The sequence below is a fragment of the Lissotriton helveticus genome, chromosome 12 (genome assembly GCF_964261635.1).
Source record: "Lissotriton helveticus chromosome 12, aLisHel1.1, whole genome shotgun sequence".
NCBI lineage: Eukaryota > Metazoa > Chordata > Amphibia > Caudata > Salamandridae > Lissotriton > Lissotriton helveticus.
The window spans coordinates 843,215,285-843,235,351 of record NC_136073.1 but is presented as its reverse complement, the minus strand read 5'-3'; the positions used below and the strand labels follow the sequence as shown (position 1 = coordinate 843,235,351).

At 48.2% G+C, this 20,067-nt stretch overlaps 2 protein-coding genes across 3 annotated transcripts in view; one reads left to right on the top strand and one right to left on the bottom strand.

Moving 5' to 3' along the window:
* LOC144798880 (phospholipid-transporting ATPase IK-like) overlaps positions 1-20,067 on the top strand; it is a 694,664-nt gene that overhangs the window by 30,982 nt on the left and 643,615 nt on the right. The window contains exon 2 of one of the 2 annotated variants that reach the window (XM_078669973.1): positions 9,422-9,496. The exons of the other annotated variant lie outside the window; for it this stretch is intronic. The gene's annotated coding sequence lies outside the window, so the exon portion shown is untranslated. The remainder of the gene's footprint in view (positions 1-9,421; positions 9,497-20,067) is intronic. 2 annotated transcript variants of the gene reach the window in all.
* LOC144798879 (phospholipid-transporting ATPase IK-like) overlaps positions 1-20,067 on the bottom strand; it is a 441,858-nt gene that overhangs the window by 288,688 nt on the left and 133,103 nt on the right. Inside the window, exon 2 of the mRNA XM_078669971.1 lies at positions 10,242-10,316. Within this exon, the coding sequence (XP_078526097.1) occupies positions 10,242-10,296 (55 nt within the window). The 5' untranslated portion in view covers positions 10,297-10,316. The remainder of the gene's footprint in view (positions 1-10,241; positions 10,317-20,067) is intronic.

Sequence of the window (20,067 nt, the reverse complement as noted above, 5' to 3'; positions counted from 1 at the left end):
GCGCTGTGAACCCTCGCAGTCAAGAAAGCGATTAGGTAAAGCTTGTTATTTTATTTACGTTAGACAGAGCAGAAGAAATTAACCCCTTGGGTGCTCATGACGAGGTCAGCTCGTCATGAGCTACGGCGCTCCGGTGCTCATGACGAGCTGAGCTCGTCATGACTGCGCCTGTTCCGTGGAATGCTCGCACGCTGGGCTGATTCCCCTGCTGTGCTGAACGTTCCATGAGCACCGGGCACCTGTACGCGCCACCCGCCCCCCAGCACAGCGGGGGAAACAGCCCCGCATGAAAGGGGTTAAAGAAGAACACCTACTCAAAATTTCGGTAGGGGAGCCTGCAGTGCAACGTGGCTACATTCCGTACCCCAGTGAACGTTGATGTGTGCTTTCAAGTGAGGAGACCCATGGAAAACAGTCCTTATCCGCCTCCCTCTCTGTTTATCCCCCACTACAGCAGTCATGTTATTCTCTGTACTTGAGGTGAGCAAGTGAAAAGCAAACCTCTGTTTTTTGAAAAACGTAATCTAACCCTATTACAATAACTGGCCGCTAAAATTTACAGAAACATTCTTTTGTTTGCAGTGGCGCGGCGCACACTGTAAATGACTGGTGCAGACTTGAGTCCTCGTTTTAACAGTTTGGTCACCTTAGAAGGGAACTAGGTGCTTCAGTTTCTGGTGCTTTGCTTTCCAGCAGTTTTAACATCTTCTTAGAATGTCTTGTTGCTCAAATGGGTTTAACTGCTCATATTTATATGTTTTCCTGGTTTTCATTGCTTGATTTTGGGTGCGACAAAGTGTCACTCATAGTTGTTGAAATGTCACACATGATTACACTAAATTCATGAAAATGTCACACACAGCAATCTGAAACCTTGGCAGCTTGTATTCTCCGTGTTCTCCTCTTGCTCATGTGTGTAGTCACAGCGGGACGCCGCTATACAGTGCAGTTAACCTCTTTTGGACAGGTGATTTGAATACAAAAGTATGACCAGGAATAAGAGCTGTGGCTTAGAGTATTATAACAAGCATTGAAAATGCAATAGGTCTCGCAATAGAAGAGTTTGACATTTTTCGTTTTGCATATGGATGAGTGGCGTTGCGTGGATGAGTGGCGTTGCGTGGATGAGTGGCGTTGCGTGGGTGAGTGGCGTTGCGTGGGTGAGTGGCGTTGCGTGGGTGAGTGGCGTTGCGTGGGTGAGTGGCGTTGCGTGGGTGAGTGGCGTTGCGTGGGTGAGTGGCGTTGCGTGGGTGAGTGGCGTTGCGTGGGTGAGTGGCGTTGCGTGTGTGAGTGGCGTTGCGTGTGTGAGTGGCGTTGCGTGTGTGTGTGGCGTTGCGTGGGTGTGTGGCGTTGCGTGGGTGAGTGGCGTTGCGTGGGTGAGTGGCGTTGCGTGGGTGAGTGGCGTTGCGTGGGTGAGTGGCGTTGCGTGGGTGAGTGGCGTTGCGTGGGTGAGTGGCGTTGCGTGGGTGAGTGGCGTTGCGTGTGTGAGTGGCGTTGCGTGTGTGAGTGGCGTTGCATGTGTGAGTGGCGTTGCATGTGTGAGTGGCGTTGCATGTGTGAGTGGCGTTGCATGTGTGAGTGGCGTTGCATGTGTGAGTGGCGTTGCGTGTGTGAGTGGCGTTGCGTGTGTGAGTGGCGTTGCGTGTGTGAGTGGCGTTGCGTGGCTGAGTGGCGTTGCGTGGCTGAGTGGCGTTGCGTGGCTGAGTGGCGTTGCGTGGCTGAGTGGCGTTGCGTGGCTGAGTGGCGTTGCGTGGCTGAGTGGCGTTGCGTGGCTGAGTGGCGTTGCGTGGCTGAGTGGCGTTGCGTGGCTGAGTGGCGTTGCGTGGCTGAGTGGCGTTGCGTGGCTGAGTGGCGTTGCGTGTCTGAGTGGCGTTGCGTGTGTGAGTGGCGTTGCGTGTGTGAGTGGCGTTGCGTGTGTGAGTGGCGTTGCGTGGTTGAGTGGCGTTGCGTGTGTGTGTGGCGTTGCGTGTGTGAGTGGCGTTGCGTGTGTGAGTGGCGTTGCGTGTGTGAGTGGCGTTGCGTGTGTGAGTGGCGTTGCGTGTGTGAGTGGCGTTGCGTGGCTGAGTGGCGTTGCGTGGCTGAGTGGCGTTGCGTGGCTGAGTGGCGTTGCGTGGCTGAGTGGCGTTGCGTGGCTGAGTGGCGTTGCGTGGCTGAGTGGCGTTGCGTGGCTGAGTGGCGTTGCGTGGCTGAGTGGCGTTGCGTGGCTGAGTGGCGTTGCGTGGTTGAGTGGCGTTGCGTGGTTGAGTGGCGTTGCGTGGTTGAGTGGCGTTGCGTGGTTGAGTGGCGTTGCGTGGTTGAGTGGCGTTGCATGTGTGAGTGGCGTTGCATGTGTGAGTGGCGTTGCATGTGTGAGTGGCGTTGCATGTGTGTGTGGCGTTGCATGTGTGTGTGGCGTTGCGTGTGTGTGTGGCGTTGCGTGTGTGTGTGGCGTTGCGTGTGTGAGTGGCGTTGCGTGTGTGAGTGGCGTTGCGTGTGTGAGTGGCGTTGCGTGTGTGAGTGGCGTTGCGTGTGTGAGTGGCGTTGCGTGTGTGAGTGGCGTTGCGTGTGTGAGTGGCGTTGCGTGGGTGAGTGGCGTTGCGTGGGTGAGTGGCGTTGCGTGGGTGAGTGGCGTTGCGTGGGTGAGTGGCGTTGCATGGGTGAGTGAATGGTTAGCTGTTGCTTATGCGACGTATAGCACTTAATACTAAAGTAGGCAGACCTTCTTAGCCTTTGTGAGAATAATAGCAAAATAAAAATAAAAACCAGATCAAGTCAAGGACGCAAACGGCACCATGCTATTGTTTATTTACTCAGATGATTTGCATAAAAATGTAACTTGTGAGCACGTTTCTCTAACTCTCCAATAATCCCATTACAACACTTTGTACAAATGAGATTGGGACTCATCCTTCCGAAGTCGAGAAAAATGTGCAACGCTGTGTTGAAGTTAATTTTTTTAATTAACAAAATGCAAATAATGTGGAGAGATTTCAAGTGATTCAGGAATGGGCGCCCTTGTAAAGAGAAAGTACGGCCGGCCTGGGCAGTGATAGGGGAGGAGGGAGGAGAAATGCGAGTCACGGCAGCAGCAGCCTTTGATGTGCCTGCCGGCCGGCCGTGAATAATTAGGGGGTGAGAAATGCGCTCGGAGGGCTGCCTTTGATGTGGTAATGCGAGGCAGGCAGGCAGGCGGCTGGTGGCATTGTGCACGCGCTTTTTAGGGCTTGCGCAAGCGCAATGACCTAAAAAGCACATGCACTTGAAGGAATCGCCAGTGGAATCGCCAGTGGATAAACACTGGATAAGCCCCTATAGAGCTTCGCCAGCTATGCGCTGAAGCGCATCAGCAGGCGAGCCCTAAAAACGCAGAAAAGGTCCCTGCAAAGGGAGTGTTAAAGCACAGCTACTGATGTAGAGAAGCCCCGTGCCCAGCAGCAAGGCCTTTGGCTGGAAGGCGCGTGACGGCGGCGGTGACGCGGCGTCACTGCGCGCGCGGAGCCTCCCAGGCATGGCTGCTGCGTACATTGGGAGGGGGCGGGGTATTCCTAAACCCTCTCTGATGGGCTGGTGTTCTGGCATTGATAACACCACCGAGGTAAGTGATGCACGTACGGAGCAGCGGAGGGATCAGTTTACCAGGAAAGCGTTTACTCGGCGGAAAAACTGCACATGTTTAAGGGTTGATAAGATTACGCTGACGTGCGAAGGGTCATTTACAATGCAATACCCCGCGCCGTCGACAGGGGAGCTACTGCTGCGAGGAGTACTCTCTGCCATGGTCCATGTGCTCCAGCGATGGAGCGTCAGTGGCTGATGCAGACCAGAGGAAGGCCAGTCCTTGCTACCCAGGGCGTTCTCTAGCTATTTTAGGTGCCGGGGGCCTGAAGCCACTAGAGTCTGCAGGACACCCGATTGCGGCTATGGAATTTAAAACCCACGGAGCCTGAACAGCTCACAGCTTTGTGCATTTAAATAATTCCTTCGCTATATTCATAGCTCTCCCAAACTTTATTTAGACCCGGCTTTAAAGACTAATCTGTAACTTCTAGGGCCAGATGGAATAAACGTCTTCATGGTCACCAGCAGTCCTGATCATTGATTGCAGTCGCACAACGTTGTTGCCATGTTCTAATGGCATTTTAGGAGCCTGTGCATGTTTACCGATTTATAGAAGTGCTTGGAGACTCCATGCTGAATTGCTATTTGACTCCCGGGTTAGGGTGGTAATCCATCTGCAAAATGGGAGGGGGGCCACTTTGACTGAATACATTAAAAAAAAAAAAGTTTGTTGGGAACCACTGCCAACTCAAACAGACTTTTCCAAAAAAAGACAACTTTTTTTTAACGCAGTTTTGTTTCCTTTAAGGAAAATTAGGAGCATTTAAAAAAAAATCTATAGTTAAAACAAACATGGTGGACTGCTGACTTGCGTGCCACTCCAGTCTAAGTGAGTCACAATTAATTTACAACATGCATTATGAATATTAATAAAGTAAGTCAGCTTTCGATTCAATTTCGAAATTTGTACGCAGACATAATTGATGCACGGGTTTGTTTGCAAACTAGCATTCTGGTCGCAGAAGTGCTGGTCATTGCAAGCAGTACAATAGTGCCTCTGCCCCCTAGTTTCAGACTTTGGTCAGAAGCCATCTCATTTATATGATGTCTGACTAGCTCTCATCATTGCCTATCTTACTGCTCTACTCATGAGAATACTGCACTGTATCTCAGAGAAATTCTTTCAGCATTGTGCTTTATGGGCTACAGGTACAGTAAATGGCATTTAAAGTTAAATATTTCAAGACTGATGAAATTGTACATTTCTGTACCAAGTAAAAAAAAAAAAATCTACCTACATCATTATGAGTTGCTTCTAATACCACATCTGGTGAATACCATTACAGTGGAGTGGGGTATTTACCAGGTGCAGTATGATGGCATCATTCTGAGTTTAGAGCATTGAAATAGAGAAAAACATGGTATTACAGTTTGTTTTTCTCTGCTATGAAGTGGGCAAACCAGGACTGGGCAGTTATTTTTACAAGAGTACATTATGTCATGTATCACTTGGCGAAAACCATGCACGTGTAGGTGCACTAATTACTGCAAATCTTGGGAGTATGAATTTGGCATGAATTCATCCTTGCAATTAGACCTCCTCCCCTCACCCATGCAGAGCTGCAGAGGCACAGTGGGAGGACTATTTATTGTCTGGCTGTTTAGCTCCCTGGCAGTCCCTTAACCTCTCTGGAGATAAGCAACCCTCACACCTTCAGCCCTTTATGAGCTGTTCAGTGGTGCTTGTATGTGGCTGAGAGGGAGGGGCTGCAGCTTCAGGAGCAGGGGGCATCTATTGAGGTGCAGACAGCCCTGAATGGGTTAAGTCTATGCAAAGTAGAGGGGCCTCCCACATTCCCCTTCTGCACAGTGCCCCGAAAATCCTAGAACCAGCCCTGCTTGCACGAATCAAGAAAACTGCGATAGGTGGAATGAGAGCCTTAGAATCCAGGCCACCACCGCCTATTATTTTATGGTCCCACAGCAGTAAAATATCATTCACAAAATACACTGAAGTCTGTATCAGATTATCTGTAGAGAAAGGCAGGTTTGTCTTCAAATGTCCTGGATAAATAACACATCTCCCAGTGGAAAACGTCTATTTCCATTTATTTATCCACAGATCTATTATTTGTAGGGTACAATGTAATAGGAAAAGCTTTCTTCTCTGCATACAATGGTATGAATAGCTGACCCTCCCAGCTTGTCGTCATTGAGTAATCCTTTGTCATCCCTTCTGGATCAGCAAGAGTGTAAAGGAGCCCACCAAGGGCAGCTTATACATTTGGAGATCAGGTATTTATTGTTCAGCGTAGCATTCACACGCACCATTTAGATCCTCATAACAGCTCTCCACACATGAAATGATCATTGTGCAAAATACCATAAAGATACCAGAATTGTAATACATTTTTGAATGGCGCAGTGTGGAGAGGGGAAGAAATGCCACTCTTTTACCTTTGCTTTATGATCTCTGGTGATCCATTTGAAGAAAGCAGGACCTGGTCTCAGTTTCAGCCTATGAGTGAGCAACTCAAGTAATCACGACTACCAGGTCAATATCGTGAGCGCAGAATCAGAGTATCATTCTTGCAAGTCTTGGTGATGTCAACAAAACTCACATCTCATAAACAGATACTCTACAGTTGTAATGTGAAAAGAACACTTGAATCGAGGAGACGAGTAATGTAGATTTCAGCAGCAGTGAGTAATGTTTTTAAATTGACTCAGTTTATTATTTAGTTTTCAAAAGTATAAACGTTGTTTATGGTTCAGAATTAGTCAAGTCCCCATTTAGAGTTTGGCCAAGCGTCTGAGGCTGTGAGATGCGTCCGTCTGTATAATTTTACTTTTCCCAAGCAAAGCTCCAGAATTCGAGCTTCCTTTCTGGCAATATAGCTCAGTGGGAAAATAAGCCAGTAACAGTCACCCCCAAGTTGTTCGACTGATGCTGCTGGTAGTTCTACTTTGAGAGTGCACTGAGACTTGCTAACTGGACCTCCATGCCTGTACCCTGACCTTAAAGTGCATGTCGAATTGGTTACACCCAAATGGAAATGGCTAACTTACCTGTAAGCCCCTAGTAAAAGATACCCTGGTGCCCAGGGCATGCAGCACTAATTGTGCCACCCTGTAGGTCCCCCAAGTAAAACAAGTCCCTCAGTCCGCCACTACGGACTGGTAGAGCACTCGCGCACTGATAGCCCGACTTTGCCATTTAGAGAATGGTAATGCCACCTCTTCAACTTTACATGTGTATGTATGTCACCCCTCTGGAAGGCCTACTGAGCCCTAAAGACAGGGCGCAACATGTGACACAGCCAGGACATGTACACGTCCAGACAGTAAAACACACAAAACTGCTGTTTTACTGTGGAAAGACTTGGTCGGCCAATTGGTAAGTACAGCGTTACAGGCTGACTCCGCAGCTATGCAAACTTCTGGTCAGTACGACCAGCACTACAAGGTATAAAACAACTTGTTACATTAAGCCTGACTTAATGTCCAAATTAATGTAACTTCATGCAGTGTGCAGCTTTGTTGCCTTTAAAACTCCTGTGCCATCCCGGGCACACATGAAGCCTGTTCCATGAGATAAGCTTTCTGCCCTCCTGTATAGACGAGCTAACGACTTTCAGGAACGAGAGCAATGAGGGATTGCAGGGTAGAAAAGTGTCACCTCCCTACTGCAGGAAGCCACTTAGGTGTTAGCTGAAAAGGCAGGCTTCAAAGGTGAAGCCGCTTTGAAGGGCAAATGTGTAGCATGGTGGGGGCTGCCCCATTGTTGATGCTACACTCCACAGGAAGTGGTCACCAGGTAGGAGGGAATCTGGTAGCCCATTGGCTACCCTTCCACCCGCATCCTGCACTGAGGTCACTTACCGTGCATGAAGGAGGATCCCTGGCAACCAGACCTCAGATCACAACAACGGGTGACTGGTAGACCAGCAGTGACTGGACTTCAGCCAGACCAGCGTGGACTTCGTGGGACGTCGATCCTGCAAACAGGACCCCCTCACCATCTTCGTGGACTGAGAAATCCATGCAGAAAGAACCCTGTCGACCACGTTGCATCTACAGCATCCTTAGACAATCTTCAACATCCTTCATCCCTTGCATCAGGACCACTCCACAGGAATACATTGCAATGCGGATAAAGTGCCTGGAACTGCCGAAGGACTGTTTCTTCTGGGAAAGTAACTGTTCTTGAAGACCTTGCTGGTCCCCCCGATTAGCTCCCTGCCGGAGTTGGCCGTCCAAGTACCTTTATCCAATCGCATTGACACTTCCCTAAGTTGTCTCCGAAAATGTTTTTAAGTATCCAGTTCATTGACTTTGCCAAGGCTTGATCACGGTTGATTGAAATTGTTTTGATTTATTATTGATTGTAAAATCCATATCTCCGACCAATCCCCAACCCCCCCACCCCCCGGTGGATCTTTTTCATTCTAGTATCTACATTCTTTGAGAAATACAAAAATACAGTATATATTTATAAATTGGTGTTGGATTTCTTGAGTGTTGTGCCAATTTCTTCTTTGTTTTGGTGCAGTGTAAATGCTTTACACTTGCTCCTCTGTGTACGTTTTGCTGCTCGTGTATTAAATGGCGAGGTTGCACAACCACACCATATAATACACCCCATTTCCTCACAAAGCCTGTTGCAGAGATGTACAAGAGCATGGGTCTCCAACCTTTTCTTTAATAAGAGCTACTTCTGTTGAATGATACTCATTCAGGGTACTAATTTTGGTAATGTTTTAATAGTGACCACAGACAAGATTACATTAGTGCCCTTCATTTTAAGATTACTGCCAGCAATCAACTTAGTGCATCAGACACAGTTTCCAGCAGTAAGGCAACAAAGGCATTGCCAATATTTAATACCTCTGCATAGGCAATACATAACAGTCATAGCTGCAATGCAACTGGTACCAAAGTAAATAACATCTGCAAAAAAAAATTCCCAGTGCCACATCATTTATCGGTCAAATCTTCCATATAAAGACATTTTGGAAATTCAGCCATTTTTCTCTAAATATCAGCTTATGAGTTCTGAAAATAAGCACATTTTCATCTTAAATATAAACTTTCACTTTTATATGCATAAATTAATTCAACCAAGCTAAATTCTCTAACTTAGTTGACTGGGCTGCACACAGGCGAGCTACTTACAGGTAGCTGGAGAGACACCAGTGGCTCGCGAGCTACTCGTTGGAGATGCCTGTGCAAGTGACACTAATCAAAAGCTGTACAGTCACAAGAATAGAATAACCGGTTTAGAGAGCATGAAGTTAAGGTATCAGCTACAGTGTACAGATTCTAAACCTTGCGAGTTGTTAAGCATGGTGGTTGGGTGTTAGACTGTTCTGATGTCGTTGTTCCTTTCAACACCTGCTTTCAATGTACTGTGGACCTCAAAAGCGTGGAAACTATTGAAGTGCTTGTCGCTTATCACTTTCTCTTAGCACTTGTTCTCTCATTGTGAAAATCTAAACCATAGACTTAGAAGTAGATTTGAAGGGAGTCTTCAAAGAGAGAGGTTTGGAGCATGGATTTACTTATATGACACTCCAAGTGGCAACTTGTAACTAGGTTCTTTCACTTTTGTATGTCTACTGTGCTCTCTAAAAACCTATACGCAGGGCCACTGGAATCATGTGATTATTTATGGTTGTGATGTTTTCCACATAATTATGGATTTGCCACATCTGTCACATAAGCCATCATCTGTGGCACAATTTGCAGGTTTCAGCAAAAAAAAAAATGGTTTCTAACTCAACCAGATCTAAAGTTACTAAAAGCTCTTCAATGGGTTGTGCTGCTTTGTTAAGGGCCATTAGACAAGGTTAACAGGTCCCCTTTCTGTTTCTTATTTCTTTAGTTTGTTATCGAAATGGTACTAACGAGGTGGCCCCTTTTCCAGAAAGTGGTAACATGTGTAAAAATACCAAAATAAGTAAGTAATACTAACACAAAATATGCTGCATTATGTCTATTAACACAAAATGTGCTACATTATACCACATAATATCCCTTTTTGCCGCATAATTTGGTCTTCCGCTGCTGCATGATTAATTTGGTCTTCCCCTGCCTCCTAATGCCAGGGAACCTGCCTATGCATCGTTGAGTACCCATGCTGGGTTTTGCTGGGCAGAGTTCACAACAAGTGGTTCATGATATACTGCACAGCACAGGGTTTCACTACAATAAATCACTAGACATTAGTTGTGCTAGGATCTATAAATGCTCAGCACTGTGGTATACTGTACTGCACAGCTATACGTTCTTCATTGGCCTGACTGGTACTTTAGGGCAGATGCCTGTCTGTTTTTGAGTGGAGCAGTAGGGTTTAGTTGCAATCTTTCCATATGTTTTCCTTTTCTCGGATCAAGCAGTTTTCTGTGTAATACACCTCATGGTGTGCAACAGTCTTATTGGCAAGGTTTCCATTAGTGTTTATGAATGTGAGCCACGGCCACTCCACGTAACTTATTCATCTGAATTTAATAATGTATTAGTATTTCAAGGCTAAAAACCGCTACAAACTGTTAGGTGGAATTCAAAGGAATTCTGAATCTAGACAAGAAGGCAAACTATTTTGGCCGTGAAATAAATGGCTTCTCCCATTGCAAGCACCCCGTGACACCCATCGCAACGACGAGAATGAGAACACACCTAAGAGTTTCCAATGATATTGTTACCTGGCTGCTTATCCTTCGCATCCGCCGGACTCCCCGAAGCCCCGCTTCCGTTCATCCTGAAGTCATCACCGGGCCCTGGAAAGCAGCAGAGTAGACAAAGCATTGTTTAGAAGAGGGCTTCAGCCAGCTGCCTCAGCCTGATCTCTGTACCTCAAAGCCCAGCAGTGGTCGAAGTGGGAAAGCAAAAGTAGGGGAACTGTGGGTGGAGAATCAGGGGGCGGGAATAACCGAAGATTGAATCAGTGGGCGGAGTCAGGGGTGTGGCTAGAAATAGCAAAACATACCAATTTTTTGTACGTTTAGCATTTCACTGACCAGTTACAGCGTATAACATTATTTAATTAAAAGAATGGATATGTTTATTTGAGGTTTAATTCAGGAAAAAGCAAACATGCATAGGGAATACAGGTTTATGTAAAGCATGTGAAATATAAGCAGGGACAACATGTTACCTTAATGCTTTTACTCTCATTGTTCAGAAATCCATGATTATTTTTTGTCTCAAACATTGAGGTCATGAATACAGGGCTCCTCCTGTACACATGTGTTAAGCAGGGCTCAGAAGAGAAAGGGACTCTTCAGGAGAATCTAGACTCAAGGAAACCCACAAAGGCTCCTTCATATTCATGTCAGCCAGCTAGCTTCTCAATCATAATATAGCAAAAAGAACAAATGGTGGACAGAATGCAGAACAATATCATACATTCACCCCAGTACAGAGATCTGGACCTAAATCCATTGTTTCTTTGCTCACCATGCCATTCCAGTTTGGACCCAGCCATATGCAAATCAGTCTTGATACTGCACCCAATGAGAACAGTCCAGCCCGAACTGCCAGGCCAGGTCCTCCCTGGACCGGAATAAAACATCCTAGGACCGGTTTTGGGCTTTCAGTCCTCATCAACCAGGATAGCTTGATTCCAGTGGCATGGAGAGCACGGGACTATTGTCTGAGCATACCTGTCCCACTCGGGGTGACAAATGCAAAAAGAACAATTGATGGACAGAAGGCAGAACAATGTCATACATTCACCCCAGTTCAGAGATCTGGGCTTAAATCCATCGTTTTTTGCTCACCATGCCATTCCAGTTTGGACCGAGCCATATGCAAATCAGTCTTGATCCTGCGTCCAATGTGAACAGTCCAGCCCGAACTGCCAGGCCATATGTATTCAAGTGTCCTTTCATTCGGGAAGTGAACACAAAGCAGTACCCACTGAACTATGCACATAACAAATTGCTCTTTGATATGCATGGTACATGATCTTTGCAGCAGGCATATTACCACTCTGCACTACCTTAGAGGAGTAATACAGCCACTAGACAAAACATGCTCCCATCTCGCTCCAGCAGGTACATTGATCACCAAAGTTATCTTGGCACTTGTATTATTGACCGAAACCTGCTGAATATACAAAGAACTTTGCAGTGTTTTTAAAACTCCTGTACTTGTACAAAACCGGTCCCCCCAAACTAAACTGGCCCCCTACCCTTCCAGTCGCCCTGGGAAACGCCTGCTCCTGCCCTTTCACTGCTCCAGTCCAGTCAGTACTCCTGCTCATGCTCGATCAACACTCCTGCTTTGTCAATTCCCCTGCCCCCTCCCTTCTCCTGGCCCCTCCCTTCTCCTGGCCCGTCACTTCTCCTGGCCCGTCACTTCTCCTGGCCTGTCACTTCTCCTGGCCTGTTCCCTTCTCCTGCCCTGTTCCCTTCTCCTGCCCTGTTCACCGCTCCTGCCCTGTTCACCGCTCCTGCCCTGTTCACCGCTCCTGCCCTGTTCCCTGCTCCTGCCCCGTTCACCGCTTCAGTCCTTTCACCGCTTCTATCCTTTCACCGCTCCTGTCCTTTCACCGCTACTGTCCTTTCACCGCTCCTGTCCTTTCACCGCTCCTGTCCTTTCACCGCTCACGCCCGGTTACTGCTCTAGCTCATGCCCCGTCACTTCTCCTGCCCCGTCACTTCTCCTGCCCCGTCACTTCTCCTGCCCAATCACATCTCCTGCCCCATCACCTCTCCTGCCCCATCACCTCTCCTGTCCCATCACCTCTCCTGCCCCATCACCTTTCCTGCCCCGTCACCTCTCCTGCCCTGTTCACCGCTCCTGCCCTGTTCACCGCTCCTGCCCTGTTCACCGCTCCTACCCTGTTCACCGCTCCTGCCCTGTTCACCGCTCCTGTCCTTTCACCGCTCCTGTCCTTCCACCGCTCCTGTCCTTTCACCACTCCTGTCCTTTCACCGCTCACGCCCGGTTACTGCTCTAGCTCATGCCCCGTCACTTCTCCTGCCCCGTCACTTCTCCTGCCCCGTCACCTCTCCTGCCCCATCACCTCTCCTGCCCCGTCACCTCTCCTGCCCCGTTCACTACTCCTGCTCGGTTCACTGCTCCTGCCCCGTTCACTGCTCCTGCCCCGTTCACTGCTCCTGCCCCGTTCACTGCTCCTGCCCCGTTCATTGCTCCTGCCCCGTTCCCTGATCCTGCCCCGTTCCCTGCTCCTGTCCCGTTCCCTGCTCCTGTCCCGTTCCCTGCTCCTGTCCCGTTCCCTGCTCTTGTCCCGTTCCCTGCTCCTGTCCTGTTCCCTGCTCCTGTCCTGTTACCTGCTCCTGTCCCGTTCACTGCTCCTGCCCCGTTCACTGCTCCTGCCCCGTTCCCTGCTCCTGTCCCGTTCCCTGCTCTTGTCCTGTTCCCTGCTCTTGTCCTGTTCCCTGCTCCTGTCCTGTTCCCTGCTCCTGTCCTGTTCTCTGCTCCTGTCCTGTTCACTGCTCCTGCCCCGTTCACCGCTTCTGTCCTTTCACCGCTCCTGGTCCTTTCACCGCTCCTGGTCCTTTCACCGCTCCTGGTCCTTTCACCGCTCCTGGTCCTTTCACCGCTCCTGGTCCTTTCACCGCTCCTGTCCTTTCACCGCTCCTGTCCTTTCACCGCTCACGCCCGGTTACTGCTCTAGCTCATGCCCCGTCACCTCCCCTGCCCCGTCACCTCCCCTGCCCCGTCACCTCCCCTGCCCCGTCACCTCTCCTGCCCCGTCACCTCTCCTGCCCCGTCACCTCTCCTGCCCCGTCACCTCTCCTGCCCCGTCACCTCTCCTGCCCAGTCACCTCTTGTGCCCGTCACCTCCCCTGCCCCGTCGCCTCCCCTGCCCCGTCACCTCTCCTGCCCCGTCACCTCTCCTGCCCCGTTACCTCTCCTGCCCCGTCACCTCTCCTGCCCCGTCACCTCTCCTGCCCCGTCACCTCCCCTGCCCCGTCACCTCTCGTGCCCCGTCACCTCTCGTGCCCGTCATTTCCCTGCCCCGTCACCTCTCCTGCCCCGTCACGTCCCCTGCCCCATCACCTCCCCTGCCCCGTCACCTCTCCTGCCCCGTCACCTCTCGTGCCCGTCACCTCCCCTGCCTCGTCACCTCTCCTGCCCCGTCACCTCCCCTGCCCCGTCACCTCTCCTGCCCCATCACCTCTCCTGCCCGTCACCTCCCCTGCCCCGTCACCTCCCCTGCCCGTCACCTCACCTGCCCCGTCACCTCTCGTGCCCGTCACCTCCCCTGCCCCGTCACCTCCCCTGCCCCGTCACCTCTCCTGCCCCGTCACCTCTCCTGCCCCGTCACCTCCCCTGTCCCGTCACCTCCCCTGCCCCGTCACCTCTCCTGCCCGTCACCTCCCCTGCCCGTCACCTCTCCTGCCCCGTCACCTCTCATACCCGTCACCTCCCCTGCCCCGCCACCTCCCCTGCCCCGTCACCTCTCCTGCCCTGTCAATTCTCCTGCCCCGACACCTCTCCTGCCCTAGTACCTCTCCTTTCCTGTCGCCTCTTCTGTCTGGTCACTGTGGTCACTGCTCCTGCCCAGTTCACTTCACTCCGTGTACAACATTGACAAAGGTGTCAAGTTCCCCATAGTACTCTGCTTTGGGAAAGCTCCTCTCTAATCACCAACTCCGATCTCAGAGGCACTTGATATGTTAAAGGCAGAGGGCGGCCGCATTGTCATTCTAAAGGGGCTAATCTGCCTCAATCGGAATGACAATGGCCTGCCCTCGGTCTGTGCTAGCTCAGGGGGGGGCGGGGGCTGCTGCAGCCTCTGGAGTACAACAGAGAAGTGCAAGCAGCCCCTGGAAGCGGAAAGAAAAACGTTATCATTTTAAAGTTGGACTATTCTTGCCGCCCCGGGACGCTTTTTTGAAAGCAAGAAGTAGGGGAACGGACTGAACAATTTTTTAGAAGTAGGGGCACGCCGTGCCCTCCCATCCCCGCCCACTTCTATCACTGAAGCCCAGGGATGTCTGTTCTTGGTGGTATCTCCAGAGGGGGGCTGGAGGGGCCCAGACCCCAGCTCCATTAGTCCCGGACACCCCATATCTCTTTCTGTCTGTTGGGCCGCAGCTTGGTCAGTAAGACAGGGGAATGTGGGCTTCAGATTTCCCAACAATCACGCTGGCATCTTATGTCACAATACATATGAGACAAGCAGGATAGGGTGCAGTAGAGGGGCTTAAGGCGCAGTGGAAAGGGAGAGGGATACAGATTGGTAGGGGTACTAAGTGAGAGACAGCACAGTATTTTGTGAAATAACCTACATTTTGGACATGTTCCCAAATAGAGAGAGGGAGATGGAGTGTGCCTGTTTTTGTGTGTGTGTATAAAAATCTCTGGTGAAATCCAACAGACACCGCATCATAACTGACTGAAAGCACCTTTTACCCAACCATTCTCCCTGAATGTTTATTTAAGTGGGATGTATTTGCCTATATATTTTATGATTCCTCATGTCCTACGATGTTGTGCAACTTCTTCTTTTCCTTTGTCTATGTAAAGTGCTCTGATACCCCCAGGTCTAGCTAGCGCTATATAAAACTTTAGAAATAAATTATAATAAAAAAAATATTTAACACAAAATAAATGTATTAGGGAGGTGTAACACCCACAACAACCCCCCACACCCCACCCTGAAGCTATGCCCCTGCCCATGACAGCTACTCATTGCATCAGGAAGCGACACAGAAATACAAAGGGGCGCTGCATGTGCATCACATTAATTGGTCCAACCACATTTCATTGAAAGCAGTGTTGTTTGCTTAGGATGTTTACATTTGACTTATATACATATTGATATATATATATATATATATATATATATATATATATATATATATATATATATATATATGCACACATTCGTACAAAGTCAGAGTTATAGTATATATATATATATATATATATATATATTCACTGAAAAAACCATAGGTTATAGACCATATATAGTTAGGAATTAGCATTTAAAAAACCTTATTTTACTCACACAAAACCATTGAAATTCCATATATAGTTAGTTGCACTAACTATATATCGCGCACCCGCAATCCACTGCTGATCATGTCACATATTACATCATTCATGACATGGTCAGTGACATCACTGATGACATCACTGATGACATCTCAAATGACATCACTGATGACATCACTGATGACAACATCCAGTGACTGTATGTTTCTGTAAAGTTAAAATATGTCTTACATATTGAAGAATGAGTGGATGTATAAGTGTCTGGATGAAGGATTTAGTAGGTGCGTGACTGACTGTATGAGTGAGTGATTAAATGTGTCTCACTGAATGCATGAGTTAGTGACTAAACTGTCTTAATTTGTGCATTATTATGTCTGTTGTGATGTAAACTGCTGCATGTGTTAATCATTAGCTATACGAGAGGCTATATGTGTTATTGATTGGTTGCCCAAGTATTTGTATGGGAGATTGAGTTTGTGTAGGGGTGGCTGGGAGGTGTGTGACTGTGCATAGATGTGTGAGCAGTTGATTCACTAGGTGTATGAGTTCAAGAGTGCATGTGGAAACAGCTACATGGGCAGTTGACTGTGTGCATGAGTGTATTGATGAGTGAATGGATATCTCAATGCTACATGTCATAGTAAGTACATATGTAAAACACAGTACATGTGAGAGTTGGCATATATAAATAACTGTGCATGAGAGCCACTGAATATGTGAGTGGTTGTATGGATCATTGTGAACTTGTATCAGGGATTGTATAAGAGAGTAAATATGTGTTAGTATATGTTTGAATAAGTAAGGTGTGTATAACTGTATAGTTGAAGAAATGGAGGTGAGATTGTTTCTTTGCATGACTGACTAGGTGTGTGAGTAACTCCATGGATGAGTGACAGTGTGTGAGTGTCTGTATACACTGAGTGTATCTAAGAGGTTTATCGTATTAGCACAAGAATGATGTCAAATGAGATGTCATCATTGATGTCATCAGTGATGTCATTTGAGATGTCATCAGTGATGTCATCAGTGATGTCACTGACCATGTCATGAATGATGTAATATGTGACATGATCAGCAGTGGATTGCGGGTGCGCGATATATAGTTAGTGCAACTAACTATATATGGAATTTCAATGGTTTTGTGTGAGTAAAATAAGGTTTTTTAAATGCTAATTCCTAACTATATATGGTCTATAACCTATGGTTTTTTCAGTGAATTTTCAAGGTTTTGTAAATGCTAATTCCTAACTATATATGGTCTATAACCTATGGTTTTTTCAGTGAATTTCAATGGTTTTTGAATAGCAAATATCATAAGCTGTCGAATGTCAAGTACGTGGTAAGTAAAAACATTTTCGTGTTTATGCACACTGATCTGCTTTGAATGCTGCTCCCCACCCCTCATTTCTATTAGGAGTACTCTCTCTTTGCAGATAGTGAAGGGTAGTTAACGCAGGCCTTTGCCCCCGTTGTAATCCGTCGTGCCTGCTTCTCTCTCCATTTGATTGATTCTTCTCTTTGGTTCATTCTCTATTTACAAACAAGCACAGAGTCGCAATACTCTGTTTAGTCTTTGCAGATAGCGAAAAATCGTGTAAAAAAACAAAAGGAATCGAGCAAAATCAGTAGGCCACTAATGGGATCTCTTTTTGACCTCGCTAAAATAGAAACATTAGGAACAACCTGTTGAAAATAGCAATGTGTATGTACATAAGCGGCGTTCATTTGTGTTCACAGTACCCCTTGTTGATTGTTTGAATCGAGCATTGAATTGTTCGAAGTTGGTTCTCTTAAGGATCTTCTCTGCCTGCAAACGAGGAAGAATAGGAATATTCTCTCTCCCTTTGCAGATAGTGAAGGGTAGGTAACGCAAGCCTTTAACACGTCGTACCTATTTCATTCCTCATTGATTGATTGATTGTCCGAACATTGACTGTTTGGGAATTAGTTCTTTTTGGAGGTATTCCCGGTTTGCAAATAAACGTAGGAAAATCTTTGCAAGTAGTGAAAGGGTACGTAATGCGGACCTTTCTCCCCCGTTGTAATCTGTCATGCCTATCTACTCCCCACTGATTGATGCACCTGTTTGACCCGGACCATTTACTAGAGATAGGTCATCTGGCCCGACCAGAGAGCACCCCTAGTGAAAAGGACATATGCAATAATAACGAAGTGATCACTGTATCCTGTTAACAGAAACTTTAGCATGAAACAACCTGGAAAGAAAAGAATAGGAAAACGAAAATCAGTAGGCCACTGATGAACATGAACTTTTATTAAACAACGAACAAAGAAACGATAACATAACGTAATGATAAAACCTATTAATGTCCTAGAAACAAGAAAACGTTAAAATATGCCAGTGGTGAGAGACCAGAAAAACAGTAAGAGAAACCAAATCACCCCTCGCTGTCCCACCGCCTGCCACGCCAAAAAAATCGATAGACTAGGGAAAATGCAAGTCAGTAGAAAATCCGCCCCCACTCTGGAAACTACCAAGGTGGGGCAGGGTTGCGGCTACGCCCAGCCGGGAGCAGCCCATATAAGGCGGGTCCTGCTGCCACGCCTCGGCCAGGAGATCCTAACGTAGGGTGTAGCCGGAGGAGAGGCCGAGGCCAGCGGGACCAGGCCAGGGGATTGCCTTTACAACGCTGAACAGTTGCAGGGGGGGGGAATGTCTCCTCGACCCTCCCCTCTCTCTCCCAGTCCGGCCGCGGTGGCCCTTGAGAGTTGCAGGTACTCCCGCCACATGCTCTTCCGGTCCGGCCACCAACGGTCGGGGGGCCGAGGCCGACGGGATCCGGCTGCAGCCGATAAACCAAGAAACCCGTTCATGGGGCCAGAGCCAGGGGCGTCCGGCCGACATCTACCGGAAGCCCGGCCCGAAGACGGACGGGACACTTCTTCTTTCTTGAATAATGGCTGCGACAACACTGGGGGGGGGATGTCTTGCACATGCCTCCGACCCACCCCCCCCCTCGTCCTCATCGCCTGGTCCGGCCATAACAAATCTCAAGCGAGACGCCGTGGGGTGCACTGGGAGGGAGAGACGGTGCGAACAGGCCTCTCCCGCCTCCCCAGGTGGAGGCTTCCCAGCTGCACCCTCAGCGCTCCAGGCGCCCGGAAAAGGGTTCTTCCACTGTGGCGATGCTGCAACGTCTCGCCCGGCAGGGTGGAGCCCGTCCGCTCATTTGACCCCGCGATCGCCAGTAGCTACCGAACTCTCAAAATGGCGGTCGACCTGGCAAGAGCGGGCCCAGCATAAAGAAATGGCCCGGTCACTGGTTGACTCCACCACCGTAGTCCTCCACGACCTTGAAGATTCTAGAGGAGCCTCGGGAGTCTCCGACCCCCGATGGGGAATGACTGCCATGATCGCCCGTGGAGTGACGAAACTGTATCCGCTGGACGTCGGCGCTCCCATGCTGGCGCCAGCCTCACTTTGAATTACTAGAATCCTGCAGACCTCAGTTCCGGTGAAAGCACAGTGTGACCCGGTAGGAAAAATTGTTGCACCCCCTCCCCTTTTTGACTGATAGTTCAAACCACCGATCCTTTCCTTTGCCCTTTTAACGGAACTTTGGACTGCCTCCCCCTCTTTTACATTTTCTAGAGAAAACAAAACATTAACCACTACATTACCATAGCAGTTGACACCAGAACTGTTTTCAAATTGAAAACCAACAACATCTTCAACAGAATCCTTTTTGTTTCTGCTTTGACCCTGCTACAGCACAGGCATTGTCCCCAGCAGTAATTCTGCAATGCCGGTAAGAATAGCTGTGGTGCCTACTGGACTCACTCACCCCCGCGGCGCCCCACGCCGTTATTTGCTGGGCGGCAACTTACTAGACATCACTTTCGTGCCATCTAGATTTCAGCGCGTTCTGCTGCCTTGGAACTATTCGCACAACAGACTGCTACTGACGACCCACCCCCAGGCAACATCTTCTGAATTTGCATAATTTGAAAGAACTAATAATATGTCCTCATCAGGAATTTCCTCTTCAATCATCTCATCAGGAATTTCCTCATGAAAAGTCTGCAATGATGATTCTTGTAACTCTATGGTCTCCAAACATTCGATAAATTCGCCATCAAGCGATTGATCAAAAAAATCATTCAAGTCATCTCCTCCTTGTGAGAATATTTCATTGTTGGTGCTGTCAATTTCAATAAATGTAGTGGATAATTCAAAAGAAATTGCCACGGTCGCTTCGTTGTTTAAATGTTTTTACTGTTTTTGTTTTGTTGTATATATTTATATGTTATTAAAGTTTTATATTCCTACTACTTTGTTGGAGTGCTGTATATTTTTAATGTGACACATAATTGTAAAAACTTTGATGTACAAAGAGTCATTCCTAGAATCTTTCGCTTCAGGCTCGGTCCCCTCCCCAATCACAATACAGGATGGTTTTCAGATAGTAGGAACACGTGTGGTGTGACGGATCTCATCGGGTGTGGGCCTTGATCTACTATAACTCCTTTGAAGAGGGGTGATTCTTTACAGCTGGAGCCATAAACTACATCTGCAGGGCTAGCTGATAGCCT